The sequence below is a fragment of the Temnothorax curvispinosus genome, unplaced genomic scaffold, assembly GCF_003070985.1.
Source record: "Temnothorax curvispinosus isolate PA1 unplaced genomic scaffold, ASM307098v1 QBEX01017858.1, whole genome shotgun sequence".
Lineage (NCBI taxonomy): Eukaryota > Metazoa > Arthropoda > Insecta > Hymenoptera > Formicidae > Temnothorax > Temnothorax curvispinosus.
This window is the reverse complement of record NW_020227638.1, coordinates 1-14,436: the sequence shown is the minus strand read 5'-3', so window position 1 is coordinate 14,436 and position 14,436 is coordinate 1. Positions and strand designations below refer to the sequence as shown.

The 14,436-nt window shown below is 36.1% G+C and overlaps 2 protein-coding genes across 6 annotated transcripts; one reads left to right on the top strand and one right to left on the bottom strand.

The window, feature by feature from the left end:
• Positions 1-5,777: 5,777 nt before the first annotated feature.
• Positions 5,778-6,700, bottom strand: LOC112467887. Its single transcript, XM_025036777.1, has 2 exons — positions 6,302-6,700; positions 5,778-6,140 (listed from the first exon to the last, which is right to left on the bottom strand). The coding sequence occupies exons 1-2, from the start codon at positions 6,400-6,402 to the stop codon at positions 5,894-5,896; spliced, it is 348 nt and encodes a 115-aa protein (XP_024892545.1). The 5' UTR covers positions 6,403-6,700; the 3' UTR covers positions 5,778-5,893.
• Positions 6,701-8,264: 1,564 nt separating this feature from the next.
• Positions 8,265-12,280, top strand: LOC112467885 (alpha-(1,6)-fucosyltransferase-like). 5 transcript variants are annotated; one of them, XM_025036776.1, is made up of 6 exons: positions 8,265-8,395; positions 9,449-9,723; positions 9,859-10,032; positions 10,122-10,340; positions 10,451-10,532; positions 10,604-12,280. In XM_025036776.1, the coding sequence occupies exons 2-6, from the start codon at positions 9,488-9,490 to the stop codon at positions 11,660-11,662; spliced, it is 1,770 nt and encodes a 589-aa protein (XP_024892544.1). In that variant the 5' UTR covers positions 8,265-8,395; positions 9,449-9,487; the 3' UTR covers positions 11,663-12,280. The 5 variants fall into 5 exon arrangements, with proteins under 5 accessions (XP_024892544.1, XP_024892543.1, XP_024892541.1 ...); XM_025036775.1 differs by having other exon boundaries at positions 8,265-8,399; XM_025036773.1 differs by lacking the exon at positions 8,265-8,395 and adding an exon at positions 8,752-8,877.
• The last annotated feature ends 2,156 nt before the right edge of the window (positions 12,281-14,436 follow it).

The following is a 14,436-nucleotide window of genomic DNA, read 5'->3' as shown; positions in this document are numbered from 1 at the left end:
TTTCTCCCTCCTTCTCCTTCCCTCTCCCTCCCTCTTCCTCTCTCTCCCTCTCCTTTTCTTTCTCCCCCCCCTTCTCTCTCTCAAATGCTATTGTGGCAGCCGTCGTCAGCCACCAGGAAGTCGCGGAAAGTACTGGAGACATTGTACGACGCGACAGGTTAAAAAGATCGATGCAATCTGTCAAATTGCAATTACTCCGATTTGTTTGACAGGACTTCGTGTCTCCTAGCAACCGGGTTTTGCAAAAAGTCGCCCATAGATGGATGTCGTAACTCGTATTTCAAATTCTGTCGTGAGGAAATATAAAGGCGTGCGGTTTCGAGGAAATTCGGCGATTCGGCGAATTGTCCTGGCGATACATATACAGGTCAAAACGCCTTGTCTTTTGGATAACAAGAATCCTTCTCGTTCATACGAGGAAGGAATCACCAAGAGGCGCAAGACTCGCCCTCTTCCTCTTGATCAGATTTTCGCGGTCAAGAAGAAGGTGGTTGCGCCCGTCGCAGCCCCAGACGCTAGTCGCCCAGTGAAAGGCGCTAAGCCGCTTCCTCCAGGCGCTAGTCGCTCAGCTTCCGGCGCAGGACGCCTGGCTCACGGCTCCAAGCCGTCGTCTGCCGGCGCAAGGCGCCCTGTTCCCGGCGCCAGTCGCCCAGTCTCCGTCGCTCCGCCGACTCCTAGCGCTAGTCGCTCTTCGACTTCGTGCGCTAGTCGCTCGTCCCCCGGCTTAACGCCGACTTCCGGCGCCGGTCGCCCCACCGGCCATTCGCCAATCCTCGGCGCAAGTCGCTCAATCTCGGTGGAATCAACAACGCCAAAGAGGAAACGGCCATTTGAAATCGGGACGTCGACGCCAGAATCAGGAGGGTCTACGCCGAAGAATCCGTGGGTTCTTCCACCCCTCATCTCTCCGCCTTCGTTATCACCCATCCAGGACTACTGAAGGGACACAGACATTACAGCAGGAGAATCCAGATTCCTCGACGCAGACGGAACATCGGGAAAAAACAGGATTCATCAACGCAGACGGAATCATCTGGATCCATTATAGCAGAGTGCAGCGTGGAGAACGAGGACGAAAACGAGGACGACACGGAAAATAATTTTGTGAAGCAAGAAATATTATGCAAAAATGTTGTAATGTTCAAAAATAATTAAATATGTTCTAATAAAATAAATAACAACAAAAAAAACAACAAAAAAATCTTAGCAATTATTTAATCGGACGACGTTTCGTCCAAACTATAAATTGAAAAATATTACTTTTTTATCGACTGAAGTTCAATTCTGTCTTATACAATTCTTTGAGATTCACTCAATTATTTCCTAAAAAATTGGAAAAATTTTGTAACCAATTTCCAAAAAAATACCGGTTCCCAAAAAGATCGGTAACAAAAAACTATACAGTTTATAGCACTCCCCGGGAAATTCTACCCCTATTTTATATACAATCCGTTAAAATTCGATCAATTATTTCCCGAAAAATTCGAAAAACTTCTGATATTGATTCCCAAAAAGATCGGTAACGAAAAATTATTTACTTTATAGCACTCCCCGGGAAATTCTACCCCTACTTTATGTACAATTCTTTGAGATTCAATCATTCGGAACCGATTTCCAAAAAAATCGGTAACAAAAAATAGTACACCTTATAGCACTCCCCGGGAAATGCTATCCCTACTTCATGTATAATAATTTCAGATTCATTCAATTATTTCCCGAAAAATTAAAAAAACCGGTTTCCAAAAAGATCGGTAACAAAAACTATACACATTATCCCGTAAAATATATTCTACCCCTACTTCATATACAATTCTTTAAAATTCGGTCAATTATTTCCTGAAAAATTAGAAGAATTAGAAAAACCGGTTTCCAGAAAATTGGTAACAAAAAACTATACACATAGTGGCACTCCCCGGAAAATTCTACCTCTATTTCATATACTTTTGGTAAAAATTCGGTTCAGGGGTTTGGGCTGGGCGTTGATGAGTCAGTCAGTCAGTCAGTCAGTCAGGACATCTTCCTTTATATATATAGATTAGAAAAATTGCTAATAATAAAGGGATTATCGATTTCTATCTAAAAAAATCTACATAATTACTCTAATTTCCGCAAATTTTGAGATATCGAGCTAAATTTTTTTTATGGATAGAGTATCATTGTTGAATTTGGCAATAATCGGTGAAGGGGTTACCGATTTTTGCCTAAAAACTGTACAAGTTATACATGTAATCTTATATATAGGGTATTATTAAAGAAAGGTTATTTTGAATTTGGCGAGAATCGGTGATGTATAGGCCTAAAAAATGTATAGGGTAGACCAAGGCGAATCGGATCAATATATTGAACTTATAAGTTTTAAGGGCGGTATTCATAGTCGGATCTTATTTCAAGACCGTCTTAAGTAATGTCTTAAGTTGCTAATACGGTCATTTGATTGGCTGGACGGAGTCTTAAGACTGCTTTAGACCAGACTTAATGGTGCGTGTCCACCTGCGAGTAAGAACTCTCGAGAGCAAAAAGAGAGAAAGAGAGAAAGACTCTCGAGAGTCTTTCTCTTTCTCTCTTTCTTTTTGCTCTCGAGAGTTCTTACTCGCAGGTGGAGACGCACCATAAGACAATCTTAGATATAAGATCCGACTATAAATACCGCCCTAAGACAGTGTTTGTTGTTGTGTTTCAACCGAGCTGTTTTATCGTGCTAATTAGTAATTAGTACGATAAAACAGCTCGTTTGAAACAAAACACTAACGAAAACAGTCTTGAAACTTATATTGATCCGATTCGCCTCGGTCTACCCTAAAGTTATTTGATGGATAGAGTATCGATCATTAAAGATTGTTATTGAATTTGGCGAGGATCGGTGAAGGGATTACCGATTTCTGCTTAAAAAGTTACATGTATAAGTTATACATGTAATTTTTTATATCAATTAAAGAGTATCATTAAAAGAAGGTTGGTATTGAATTTGGCGATAATCGGTAAAAGGGTTCTTTCTTTATAAAATTTTGAATTTTTTGAAAAATGTTCATGGTTGCTCTAACTTCCGCCAATTTCAAGATATTGGGCTATTTATAATTTTATTATATTCGTCAGTCTTTTTTACCCCTATTTCATATATAATTCTTTAAGATTTGGTTAATTAGACCCAACTTTATACGCAATTAAAGGTCCATATGCGACCGGAAATAAGTTGGCGCTGCAAGTTCATATTTTTTAATGAACTATAGCTCAAACGATTGCTCCTTAATTGCTCCCTCAGAACAACAATTGCTCCCTTTTTAAAATTATTATTTTTTGAGATATTTAATAAAAACGAAAAATTCCTAATTTTTATTGAAAAACATATTTATAATAACTCTATGCAACTAAATCCGGCATAGAACGATTGCTCCTTCATTGCTTCTTATTGCTCCATCATAATTTTAATGATTTATTGCATTTTTTATTGAAAAATTAACAAATTAATCATTTCACAAGTAACGCCGCCGCCGCCACTATCGGCTGCCTATTGTAACTATAGCTCGGCAGCCATTGGCGGAAATATTCAAACGTAATATAATAGCTCTATTGTTCATAACTATATCTCAAAGAGTTTAGTCAACATTTTTTATTGATTTTCGGTAGAATAACTATTTCTCGCTTCGCTCTATTGGGATTTTCAATCGCTCTATTCGTCGGCTTAAATGCCCATCTACAATAGGTGTTTTAAGCCCTAAACCCTAAGAAATTTACCAATCACAGTCAATTTATTCTCCTCAAATTTAATTGTGATTGAACAATTTCTTAAGGCTTAGGGCATAAAACACTTATTGTAGATGGGCACTAAGGCTGAGTTTCCACTGAGCGCGTCACGCATCGCGTTATCCGTCGCGACCAATCAAAACATCTTATTTTATTACATTATTTGTAATGGGATGTTTAGATTTGTTAAGCCCCTTGCACAATGCCAGACAACAGGCAATAGAAACAGGAAATAACCAAAAAATCGTTAATTACAACCTAAAAAGTTCGAATGCTATGATTGGTTGATAACAGGCAATAGGCACAAAATTTCCAACGTGACGGAAACTCTGTGTCTATTGCCTGTGTCACTGTTTATTCTGCATTTATACATGATTTCTGATTTCTATTCTTTGTTCCTATTGCCTGTTGCCTGGCATTGTGCAAGGGGCTTTAACGACAGATGACGCGACGCGTGACGCGCACAGTGGAAACTCAGCCTAACGTCAATAAGGGCTCATGCACAATGCTGACAGGTGGGCAATTAAGGAACAATCGTTTTATGTTGGATATACTTGCAGAAGGCTGTGAGAAATGTATTTTTCCAAGAAAATAAACAGTTTCTTTGCTAAAATATCATACAAAATTAATTATATGAATGGAGCGATTGAAAATCCCAATAGAGCGAAGCGAGAAATAGTTATTCTACCGAAAATAAATAAAAAATGTTAACTAAACTCTTTGAGATATAGTTATGAACAATAGAGCTATTATATTACGTTTGAATATTTCCGCCAAAGGCTGCCGAGCCATAGTTACAATAGGCGGCCGATAGTGGCGGCGGCGGCGGCGCGTTACTTGTGAAATGATTAATTTGTTAATTTTTCAATAAAAATGCAATAAATAATTAAAATTATGATGGAGCAATAAGGAGCAATGAAGGAGCAATCGTTCTATGCCGGATTTAGTTGCATAGAGTTATTATAAATATGTTTTTCAATAAAAATGAGAAATTTTTTGTTTTTATTAAATATCTCAAAAAATAATAATTTTAAAAGGGGAGCAATTGTTGATTCTGAGGAAGCAATTAGGGAGCAATCGTTTGAGCTATAGTTCATTAAAAAATATGAACTTGCAGCGCCAACTTATTTCCGGTCCATATGCGAAGTCCATATATGGACCATGTAACCTGAACTCCCAAAGTCAAAATCGATTTGACATTGCATCGATTGTAAAACCCACTTATGCTACTAAGCTAACCCTCTATCAGTTCATAAAAAAATTACATTTAAAATTAAAAAAAATGTGCAAATTAGAAACTTTCACATTGCTTCCTCTATGAGGAAGCCAAACTAATAAATACTATAAATAATTATGCATCGAATAAAATACAATCTTCTTCATAATAGGAGCTTTGTGAGCGAAATAAAATAGGAGCAATGGTAGCGATCTGTAATGATGAGGAAGCAATATGCAAGTTTCTAATTTTTTAAATATGGAATTGAATATGGAATTGTATATAAATATACTCAATATATATAATAATAAAAGAAATTTATTACATATTTATACAATGTTAGTTAATTATATATGAAATAGTTAAATAAATCAGTCTTTTATTATTTGACACAAAAATTTTAGTACAAACAATATAATATGTACATCCGTGTTTTAAACGAATATCTATATGGTTTTGTATTATAAGTAAAATTAATTGATTACGGTGGTCTATAAAAAGGTCTTGCTCGAGATAATGTTTATTATTATCAAAAATTGTACTTGGAAAAATTTCAAATGTTTTAGTAATTAATACTGTATTTATGTTTTTAGCTAATAAATTTTTACATTAACGTACTTATGATTTTTTCTATACATTTGCAAATGAAATTCACATCATCAGATACAAAATTCAAGCCTCCACGATTTTTTAAAATTGTTAATTTAGATTTAAAAGTACTATTGGCTCCATCTAATAGTAGGTAATAGTTCACAGCACTTTTTACAGTGAATTTTACGTTTTAAAATATGAAAAATTGAACCAGCTGTATGTCTAATGATTTCTTCTGCGTATTCAGGAGAATACCAACTTTCACTTTTACTGTAATTATGTTCAAAGATATGATATTTGTTATTTTGCAGAAAAACATTAACTTGAGTGGAAGTAAATTTTACTTCACAAGGAGTGTTTCTTCTCTTTTTTCTTCTCTTTTATCAAAACTTTTAAATTTTTTATTTTTTTTCCTTTGCGTGAGTTTTTGTTATGTGCAGCTGCCATTTTCGATTTTTTATAAGTTGTGAATCTTAAGAATCGATTCCAAGCTTCATCAGAAACGAAGTCTTCTCGAAATATATATTCTGTTTTAAAACCATTCATAAAACGAACTCTTTTTACAGCTTTGTTCTGCGTAAATACATTTTTCCTAAAATTTTAATTCTTTTAATTTATATATAATGTAATTGCATTTTGAAAATAAAAATATTAAGTATTTATATTGTAATATTTTGTAATAATATTATCTATATTATATGTATGATAATTCACATATATACTTTATTATTACTGTAAAAGAGAATTAATTACCTTTTTTTACTGTTTGAGTCATTGCTTACACTACTATTATTTAGTTTATGTGAACAAATTTGCTCGTTTAAAGAGCCTTTATCAAAACAATTCACAGGCATTTTTTCTCCACATATCTTAGTCTCTTTATCACAATCTTTATTTAATTCTAAATTTTTCTCTTTCAATATATTATTTTCAGGTTTATTAATACTGCTAACTAATACTCTATCCGTTACTGCCTCTTTGGCAACATTCTCTGTTAACAAATAAGATTGATGTAAATTTATGTTTTCAGGAACAGCTTCTGGTCGTAGTCGTTTTCTGCTTCTTAATTCATCAGAATAATGAAAAAATTTGTCATCAAAGTGGTCGCTGCATATATATGTAGTTTTGAAGTTTGGAGTTGTTGATAAATTTATAGCATCCATCCATTTTTTTCTTAATAATTCATTTTTGGGAAACCTGTTTATATTGAAAATTATAATTTATTAAATATATTTGAAATAACTTTTATTAAATATATATAATTAATTAAATTTTGAGGTTAGAAATATTAATATGTAGATACTTACATGTGAAAACTACGAATGGAATTAGGAGATGCTTCTATTTTACATATCAAGCATTTTTTTGTCATCTTAGAAAATTACGTAAAATGTTACTTAAATAAGAATAAATCCGAATAAAACAAAGGACTTATTTAGTACAATATAGTTAGCCACAATTAAAACAACATATGTAGTCCAGTACCCCGATTCTGTAACTCTAAGGGTGAGGCTGGTTTCACATAGGGCGTAAGATGCGTATGCGTAACTTGCGTCAGCCAATCAAATCGTCTTAGTATTTAATCGTATCATACGCGTATAGTAGCTGAGACGATTTGATTGGCTGACGCAAGTTACGCATACGCATCTTACGCCCCATGTGAAACCAGCCTTAAGCTGGTCACACACACTTTTTCGTAACAGTAACAGTAGGATTTCGACCAATCGTGTTACTCAATTCGGGAACGTACGGCCGTACGTTTTCGAATCGAGCAACGCGATTGGTCGAAATCCTACTGTTACTGTTACGAAAAAGTGTGTGTCCGGGGCTAAAAGCGGGGAGCACACACTTCTGCATAACGCATAATACGTAAGCATAAGAAAACTGATTGGTCCATACACATGTGCATAAGGAAATAGATCATATGGACCAATCAATTCTCTTATGCTTATGTTTATGCGCTATGCAAGTTTGTCTGGATTTAAACGGGGAGTACACACACTTCTGCACAACGCATAATGCGTAAGCATAAGGAAATTGATTGGTCTATTTCCTTATGCACATGTGTATGGACCAATCAATTTTCTTATGCTTACGCATTATGCGTTATGCAGAAGTGTGTTCTCCCCGCTTTAAGCCCCGGACACACGAATCGACGGAAGACGTAAGACGTAAATCGTAAGGAAATCCACTAATCAGAGTCGACTATTCCCCTTTTCTTCCATCTTAAAGAGGGGAATAGTCGACTCTGATTGGTGGATTTCCTTACAATTTACGTCTTACGTCTTCCGTCGATTCGTGTGTGAAGGCCTTTACCTTTACACAATGGCCTAGTTTACACCGATCACTTGATACGCGTATTAAATAGTAAATAACTAGTAAATAAGTCTGATTATTGGCTGATCAGTTCAAATATACTATTTGATACGCGTATCAAGAGATCGGTGTAAACTAGGCCAATGGGTGCGTTCAGCCGATACTCCGCTAGCCTAGCAATCGTGAGCAGTCGCTCGTTTTCGCTCGTTTCCTTTCCTTTGACCCAATGGATTAAAAGGAGAGGTTTCGCTCGTTTCCTCTCCTTTGACCCAATGGATTAAAAGGAGAGGAAACGAGCGACTGCTCACGATTGCTAGGCTAGCGGAGTGTCGGCTGAACGCACCCAATCAGCGATCCAAAGATTCCAAAGCGATGCAGCGCTCAAAACAGACCGTATTAACCGTATACCGTATTGTCCTCTGAAAGAGGAAGGAGCTAAGAAATATAAGTGATTCTCTTCCGTGCTATGTCCACAATTTTTCGATTCTCTTTGGAAAAAAAACCAAAAAATCGTGAACATAACACGGAATAGTAGGTACTACAAAATTGTGAACATATCACAAAGTCGTGGACATAGCACAAAAGAGAACCATAAAATCGTGAACATTAATTTCACAATAAATTCTTTATTTTAGATAGTTAAATTGAATCGATTTAATTACGGGGTGGGAGGGGATTTTACTACTCCAACGGGAACTGTATTCTGTATTCTGTATTCAATCGGACAAATCTAGCGAGAAGCGCGTAGCGAACGGCCTACAGTGCCGACACGTAAACGTCATAAACGCGAAAAAGCGATTGGACTGGATTGCACGGGGAAGCCGAAGATCGAAACCGATAATTGATATCCTACTCGGGCTTCCGCGGACTCGGATGACGTGGGATGACGTTGGCACGCGCGCAACGACGGTGCCGAGCATCCCGCATATTATATCTGCGCCGTCGGAGATTGCTCGTCTCGCGACGATCTCGGTTATCTTGACATTCTTAACCTTTCTTCCAATCTCGCAACGGTACGTCACGTCGTCTCTCGTACAGTTGTCATCGATTTATTATACCACCCATGGTGTAAATAGACACCATGATACCACCGTTCACGCTACTCGTGTATATACATACATACATTACATACGTGCATGTCATGCCGGGCAAGAGATGAGCTCGAAAAAGGTACAGAGGCTGGAACGATCGCATATAGCGAAAGTAATTAACGCCACTCCGTACCGCGCAGCGGTGGCTTGTTTGTGTCAAGACTGTCAGGAGATGACACGCGTTTATTTTCCGATTTCCCTGCTTTGCGACGATAATCGGCAGTTACAGTTTCGGCGAGAGCACTACGCGAATTAACGCGAGGATACAATCGAGATATCTGAACTCTGAAGTGTTAAAAATCGTTACATGACGCGTATATGTGTTTACCTCTGTAGGATCGTGATTCGTGATAAATTCAATAAGCTGCGTATGTCATTCGAGAGTATTGGAGTTACTTGGAGTGAAAATTGTGTGTACAAAGTTTGAAAACAAATCAAGGATCTCTTTTGTGTATGTACTACATTAATTTGACGTTATTTGTTATATTTTCAGTGTCTGTAATGTGACACAAACGGAAACCATCTGTTCAAAATGGCAGCGATTTGTTCCGGACGACCTGGTTGGTTAGGGAAGCTCGGAATAGCATTGCTAGCCACATGGTTTTTGATACTGATTATATCCATCGTTCATATATTCAAGTCCAACTCGTTGTTAAGCCATGATACTGACACTGCCAACAAAGAGAACACTCAACGCCTAACACAAATGGTTAACGACTTTGAAATTCTAAAGAAGCAGAACGATGCATTAAAGAACTTTATATTAGGGTATGTTTGCGTACAGCACATTATGTATATATGTATGTAAAAAATAAATGGGAAAGTTCAGCAACACTGAAAATGCAAAAAATTTGAAACAGAGTACTACGATCTTTTCGTTGTATAGACTAACATAATTTTCAGAGAGGGATCGAAATCTATACAAGGCGACCACTTAGGCTCCGTGCAAGACAAGCTTGAGAAAGCGTCGGTCTATTATGACCTGATAGATCATCAAGATGGATCAAAACATGGTGTTCCCTCTTCAGAATATGAGGAACTGCGACGGCGATTGAGGAACGACGTTCAGGAGATGTGGTAAATATGATAATAACTGGATCAGACATTAAAACAAATTATGCTTAACATGTTACATGAAAAATTACGTGCTTAGTTTTACATTACAGGTATTACATTAGCGCCGAGTTGAATAAGTTCAAGAAGCACATTGATGAATTCACGTATGATCAAAGAGAAAAGGAAATACAGGATGTGATGAAAAATGCATGGGAGCATAAAAAGTCACTTATAATAAATATCGATAAATTAAAGAAGGCAGATGGTTACGATGAATGGCGGGAAAAAGAAGCAAAAGATTTATCTGATCTAGTTCAGAAACGATTTAGGTAATGCATCTTGCACGATATGATATAATCTATTAAAATATTTAATATATCAAAATTAAGCTATTTTAGTCTTGCTAACCTAATCTAGCTACCTTATATTTACTTTAAAGGTATCTACAAAATCCTGCTGATTGTAATAAGGCAAAGAAGCTGATATGTAGTTTAAATAAAGGTTGTGGTTTTGGCTGTCAGGTAAGAAAATTAAATTATGATAATCAAGTCGTTAAATAATGAAATAAAATGAGTGTATTCTTTTTCTGCAGATTCATCACATCACGTACTGCTTTTTAGTGGCTTACGGTACAGAAAGAACATTAGTAATGAAATCTAAAGGGTGGAGATATCACAAAGATGGCTGGGAATCTGTTTTTAAACCCCTCAGCGACACTTGTTTATCTACAACCGGTACTTCACATTCTAATTGGCCTGGAGATTCCTCTAAACAAGTAATATCACTGCCAATTGTAGACAACGTTTATCCTAAACCAAGGTCCCAGCCACCCAGCGTACCTGCAGACTTAGCGCCAAGACTGGAGAAGATTCACGGTCATCCTCTAGTTTGGTGGGTAGGACAAGTGTTAAAATATTTAATGCGACCTCAAGATCATGTAAAGAGGACGCTGGAGAAGGCGAAAGAGAAGCTTGGTTTTAAAAAACCTATCGTCGGTGTTCATGTGCGTAGAACAGACAAAGTAGGCACCGAGGCAGCTTATCATGACATAGATGAATATATGATTAAAGTGGAACAATATTTTGATCAACTTGAAACGAAGCCGGACGTGAAGAGAGTCTTTTTAGCTAGTGACGATCCGAAAGTGATAACAACATCTAGGAAACGTTATCCGAATTACGAAATAATAGGTGATCCAGAAATCGCCGAGACGGCGTCCGTAGCAAAACGATATTCGGATACTTCGTTACAGGGTATAATTATCGATATCCACCTTCTGTCGGAATGCGATTACTTGGTATGCACGTTCAGTTCTCAAGTATGTCGCGTCGCATATGAGTTGATGCAAACCTTTTACGCAGACGCGTATGATAGATTTACATCCCTCGACGATATATATTATTATGGAGGACAAAATCCACATCCCCATGTAGCTATTTTAGATCATAAGCCGAGGAAGAATGGAGAGTTAGAGCTAAAAGCCGGTGACTTGATCGATGTTTTTGGTAATCATTGGGATGGTTTCTCCAAGGGCTACAACATCAGAACTAGCATGACAGGATTATTTCCTAGTTTCAAAGTTAAAAATCCTGTTGATGCCGTAGATTTCCCCAAATATTCAAATATTCCTCTGTTGGAAAAGGACGATTAAATCAGAATGGTCGAGCCAAGTCATTCTCTGACAAAATGCAGTTCCAAGTGAATTGTTATTTCTTTGGATCAAATTCTTAAGATATTAGCAAAGATGACATTGCACGATGTATATGTTTTGCTATTTGTAAACTACGATGTTAATGCTTGTAAATTGTCACAAATTAGTAAATTGTCCATGACTTGTAAAATAACAGATTATATCTGTCTTTTGTATGATTATGCTTTTGACTTTAGAACGATTAAAAGTGTGATTTTTCTTGAATAGCCCAATAGAGATACCATTTTCCAAACATTTTGAAATCTTATATATGAAGTTATAATATAAGTTTATATTATATAAATAGAATCATTATATTTTTGAAAATATAATGACTCAAAATATGTAATATTCCAATGTTCTTAATATTTTATTAGCAAATCGAATTTGTTCTGTATATGTATACATAGATGTAGTATATAGGGTATCACCTAATTCGCGCCCACTATTCACACAGCGATATAGAATATCAAAAATTGAGTCAAAAAGTCCTGAGCCATTTCTTTCTATTATGCCATCTTTTAGCCGGCTGTACGTCAGTGAGCTGTGCACCTGGTAGTATGAGTGAGTGCACACTACCAGGCGCGTGACTCACTGACCTACGCCCAGCTAAAAGACAGTGTTGATTGGATTGACTTCACTCAATAATTAATGCTTTACTAAGCATTATAGAAAAAAATGGTTCAAGACTTTTCGACTCAATTTTTGATATATCGCTGTATTAAATAGTGAGCGGGAATTAGGTGATATACCCTATATAAAGATGTTCTATATATACATAGATATACATAGATGTTCCAGATGATATTTTAATATTAGATGTAACAGACTGAAAAAAGGTTTATAGTGCGTATAAAAATACCCGATGTTTGTGCCAATGCATTATCATGATCATGAAACATTGTTTACATTGACGAGATGTCCTTGGAAAATACGTAAAAAATAGAATTTTGTTATTTATGGCGCGCTCTATTATACTTTGTAAATAAATTCATTAAATTACTTCGCTTGCAAATGATTTGTATCAATGTTTATCACAACAATCGAATTGTACAATATAGAATATCCCAGAAAGCGTTTGTATATTTTGATGAAATAGAGTGATTTTCAAATAAGTTTCTTATATAATGACATAGTACACACGTTGTATATTTCTATATAAAATATAATATTAAATTGGGAAAAATAATTTTACAAAATTTTTCCCTAATGTCACTAAATTTTATTCCCTCAATGCAATGAGTCTAAAAACATAAGAAAAATTATGAAAATATTTTTGACAAAACTTGTATTTTTAAATACATATATGTACTTTGCAAGGTATACTATTATACTATTATATAGTTTAACGGTAGTGGAACCCCCTGTAAGGGGGCGGCACCTACTGCCTCCATACACTTTTCCACGTGAGACGAGTTGCCACATGCGTTTACAATTTTCCACGCGTGGAAAGTCTACGCATGTACATACGTACTTTAAAAATGAGTTTTTTCACGCATGGAAAGTTCACGCATGTAATCAAAAACATCCACATCGCGTCATGGCTGCATCAATCGCGTTGTGGCATTTTCACACTATTATGTGAAGTTAGTCCAAGCACATTGACTTTATAAACTTTTTTGTCCAAAATAATTGTTGGTATTTTGTTGGAATTTGTTGGACTAATTAGAGAATTTGTTGGTTGCCCAGTTTTTGGAAAATTAAAAACAAAATTTTGAACGTGAAGTTAGCCCCAAAAGTCTTATTTTTCAACGATTTTAATTTTTTAGGAGTGTAATCGAAGCGTAATTTTTTGTTGGTCACGAATTACCCAGTCCTACAATTTGTTGGTTTGCGGTTTCGTATAGAAAAAATCGAAAAACCGTACGAGCACTGGGCTCTGGACTGGGGGCACATGCGGCACATCCCTGGCGGAAAAAATTTCTATGAATAACTACAAAATTTAACTAGAAATAGAAATTTGTACATTTTTGTTGAAATATTTAATTTTTTGTAGAAATGGTTATTTTTTGTAGAAATATCTACGAAATAGTACCACAAATTACAATGTTCTCAAATCAAGAAATTATTGCAAGTAGTATTTTATGAAAAACAACAATTTATAAAAAACAGTACAAAAATCTACAAATTTTAAAAATTTAAGAAGAAACAAAATTTAAAAAAATTAAAACATCTGCTTACTTGTAGAATACTTCAAAAATTTACAAAAGTGTTCCAGTTATAGCATTTTCATGTAGGATTTTGTAGTACTTCTTAAATTCTTGTAGAATTTAATAGATTCTGACATTTATATTTTATAGTTTTTTAAATTTTGTAGAAATATTTCCGCCAGGGATGCGCAGGCTCCGTAGTCACACACGCATGCAAAAGTGCGCGAATTTGAAACGTATGTATACTTATAATGCATATCACTTATCTTTCAATGATGAATATATCTTATATAATATATCAAAGTATATGCGTGGGCGGGGGGAGGGCCTTCGCCCTCTTCTGCACCCCCTATGCATGTGCTTTATAATTTTGCTTTACAACTTAACTGTAATTTAAGTTGTAAAGCGAGGTCCACGCTGCCTACCGGCGAAGGTGAATGCGGGAGGGGAGGCCGCAGGCCCCCCTTGCACTCCGCGCGCGCGCGCGTGTGGTTGTGTGTGTGTGTGTGTGTGTGTGTGTGTGTGTGTGTGTGTGTATGTGTGTGTGTGTGTGTGTGTGTGTGTGTGTGTGTGTGTGTGTGTGTG

Coding starts and splice junctions, on each gene's coding strand:
- LOC112467885 (XM_025036776.1), top strand. CDS start 9,488: ATGGCAGCGATTTGTTCCGGACGACCTGGTTGGTTAGGGAAGCTCGGA. Junction 9,724..9,858: donor TTAAAGAACTTTATATTAGG/GTATGTTTGCGT, acceptor CATAATTTTCAG/AGAGGGATCGAAATCTATAC. Junction 10,033..10,121: donor AACGACGTTCAGGAGATGTG/GTAAATATGATA, acceptor TTTACATTACAG/GTATTACATTAGCGCCGAGT.
- LOC112467887 (XM_025036777.1), bottom strand. CDS start 6,402: ATGCCTGTGAATTGTTTTGATAAAGGCTCTTTAAACGAGCAAATTTGT. Junction 6,141..6,301: donor GACTCAAACAGTAAAAAAAG/GTAATTAATTCT, acceptor TTAAAATTTTAG/GAAAAATGTATTTACGCAGA.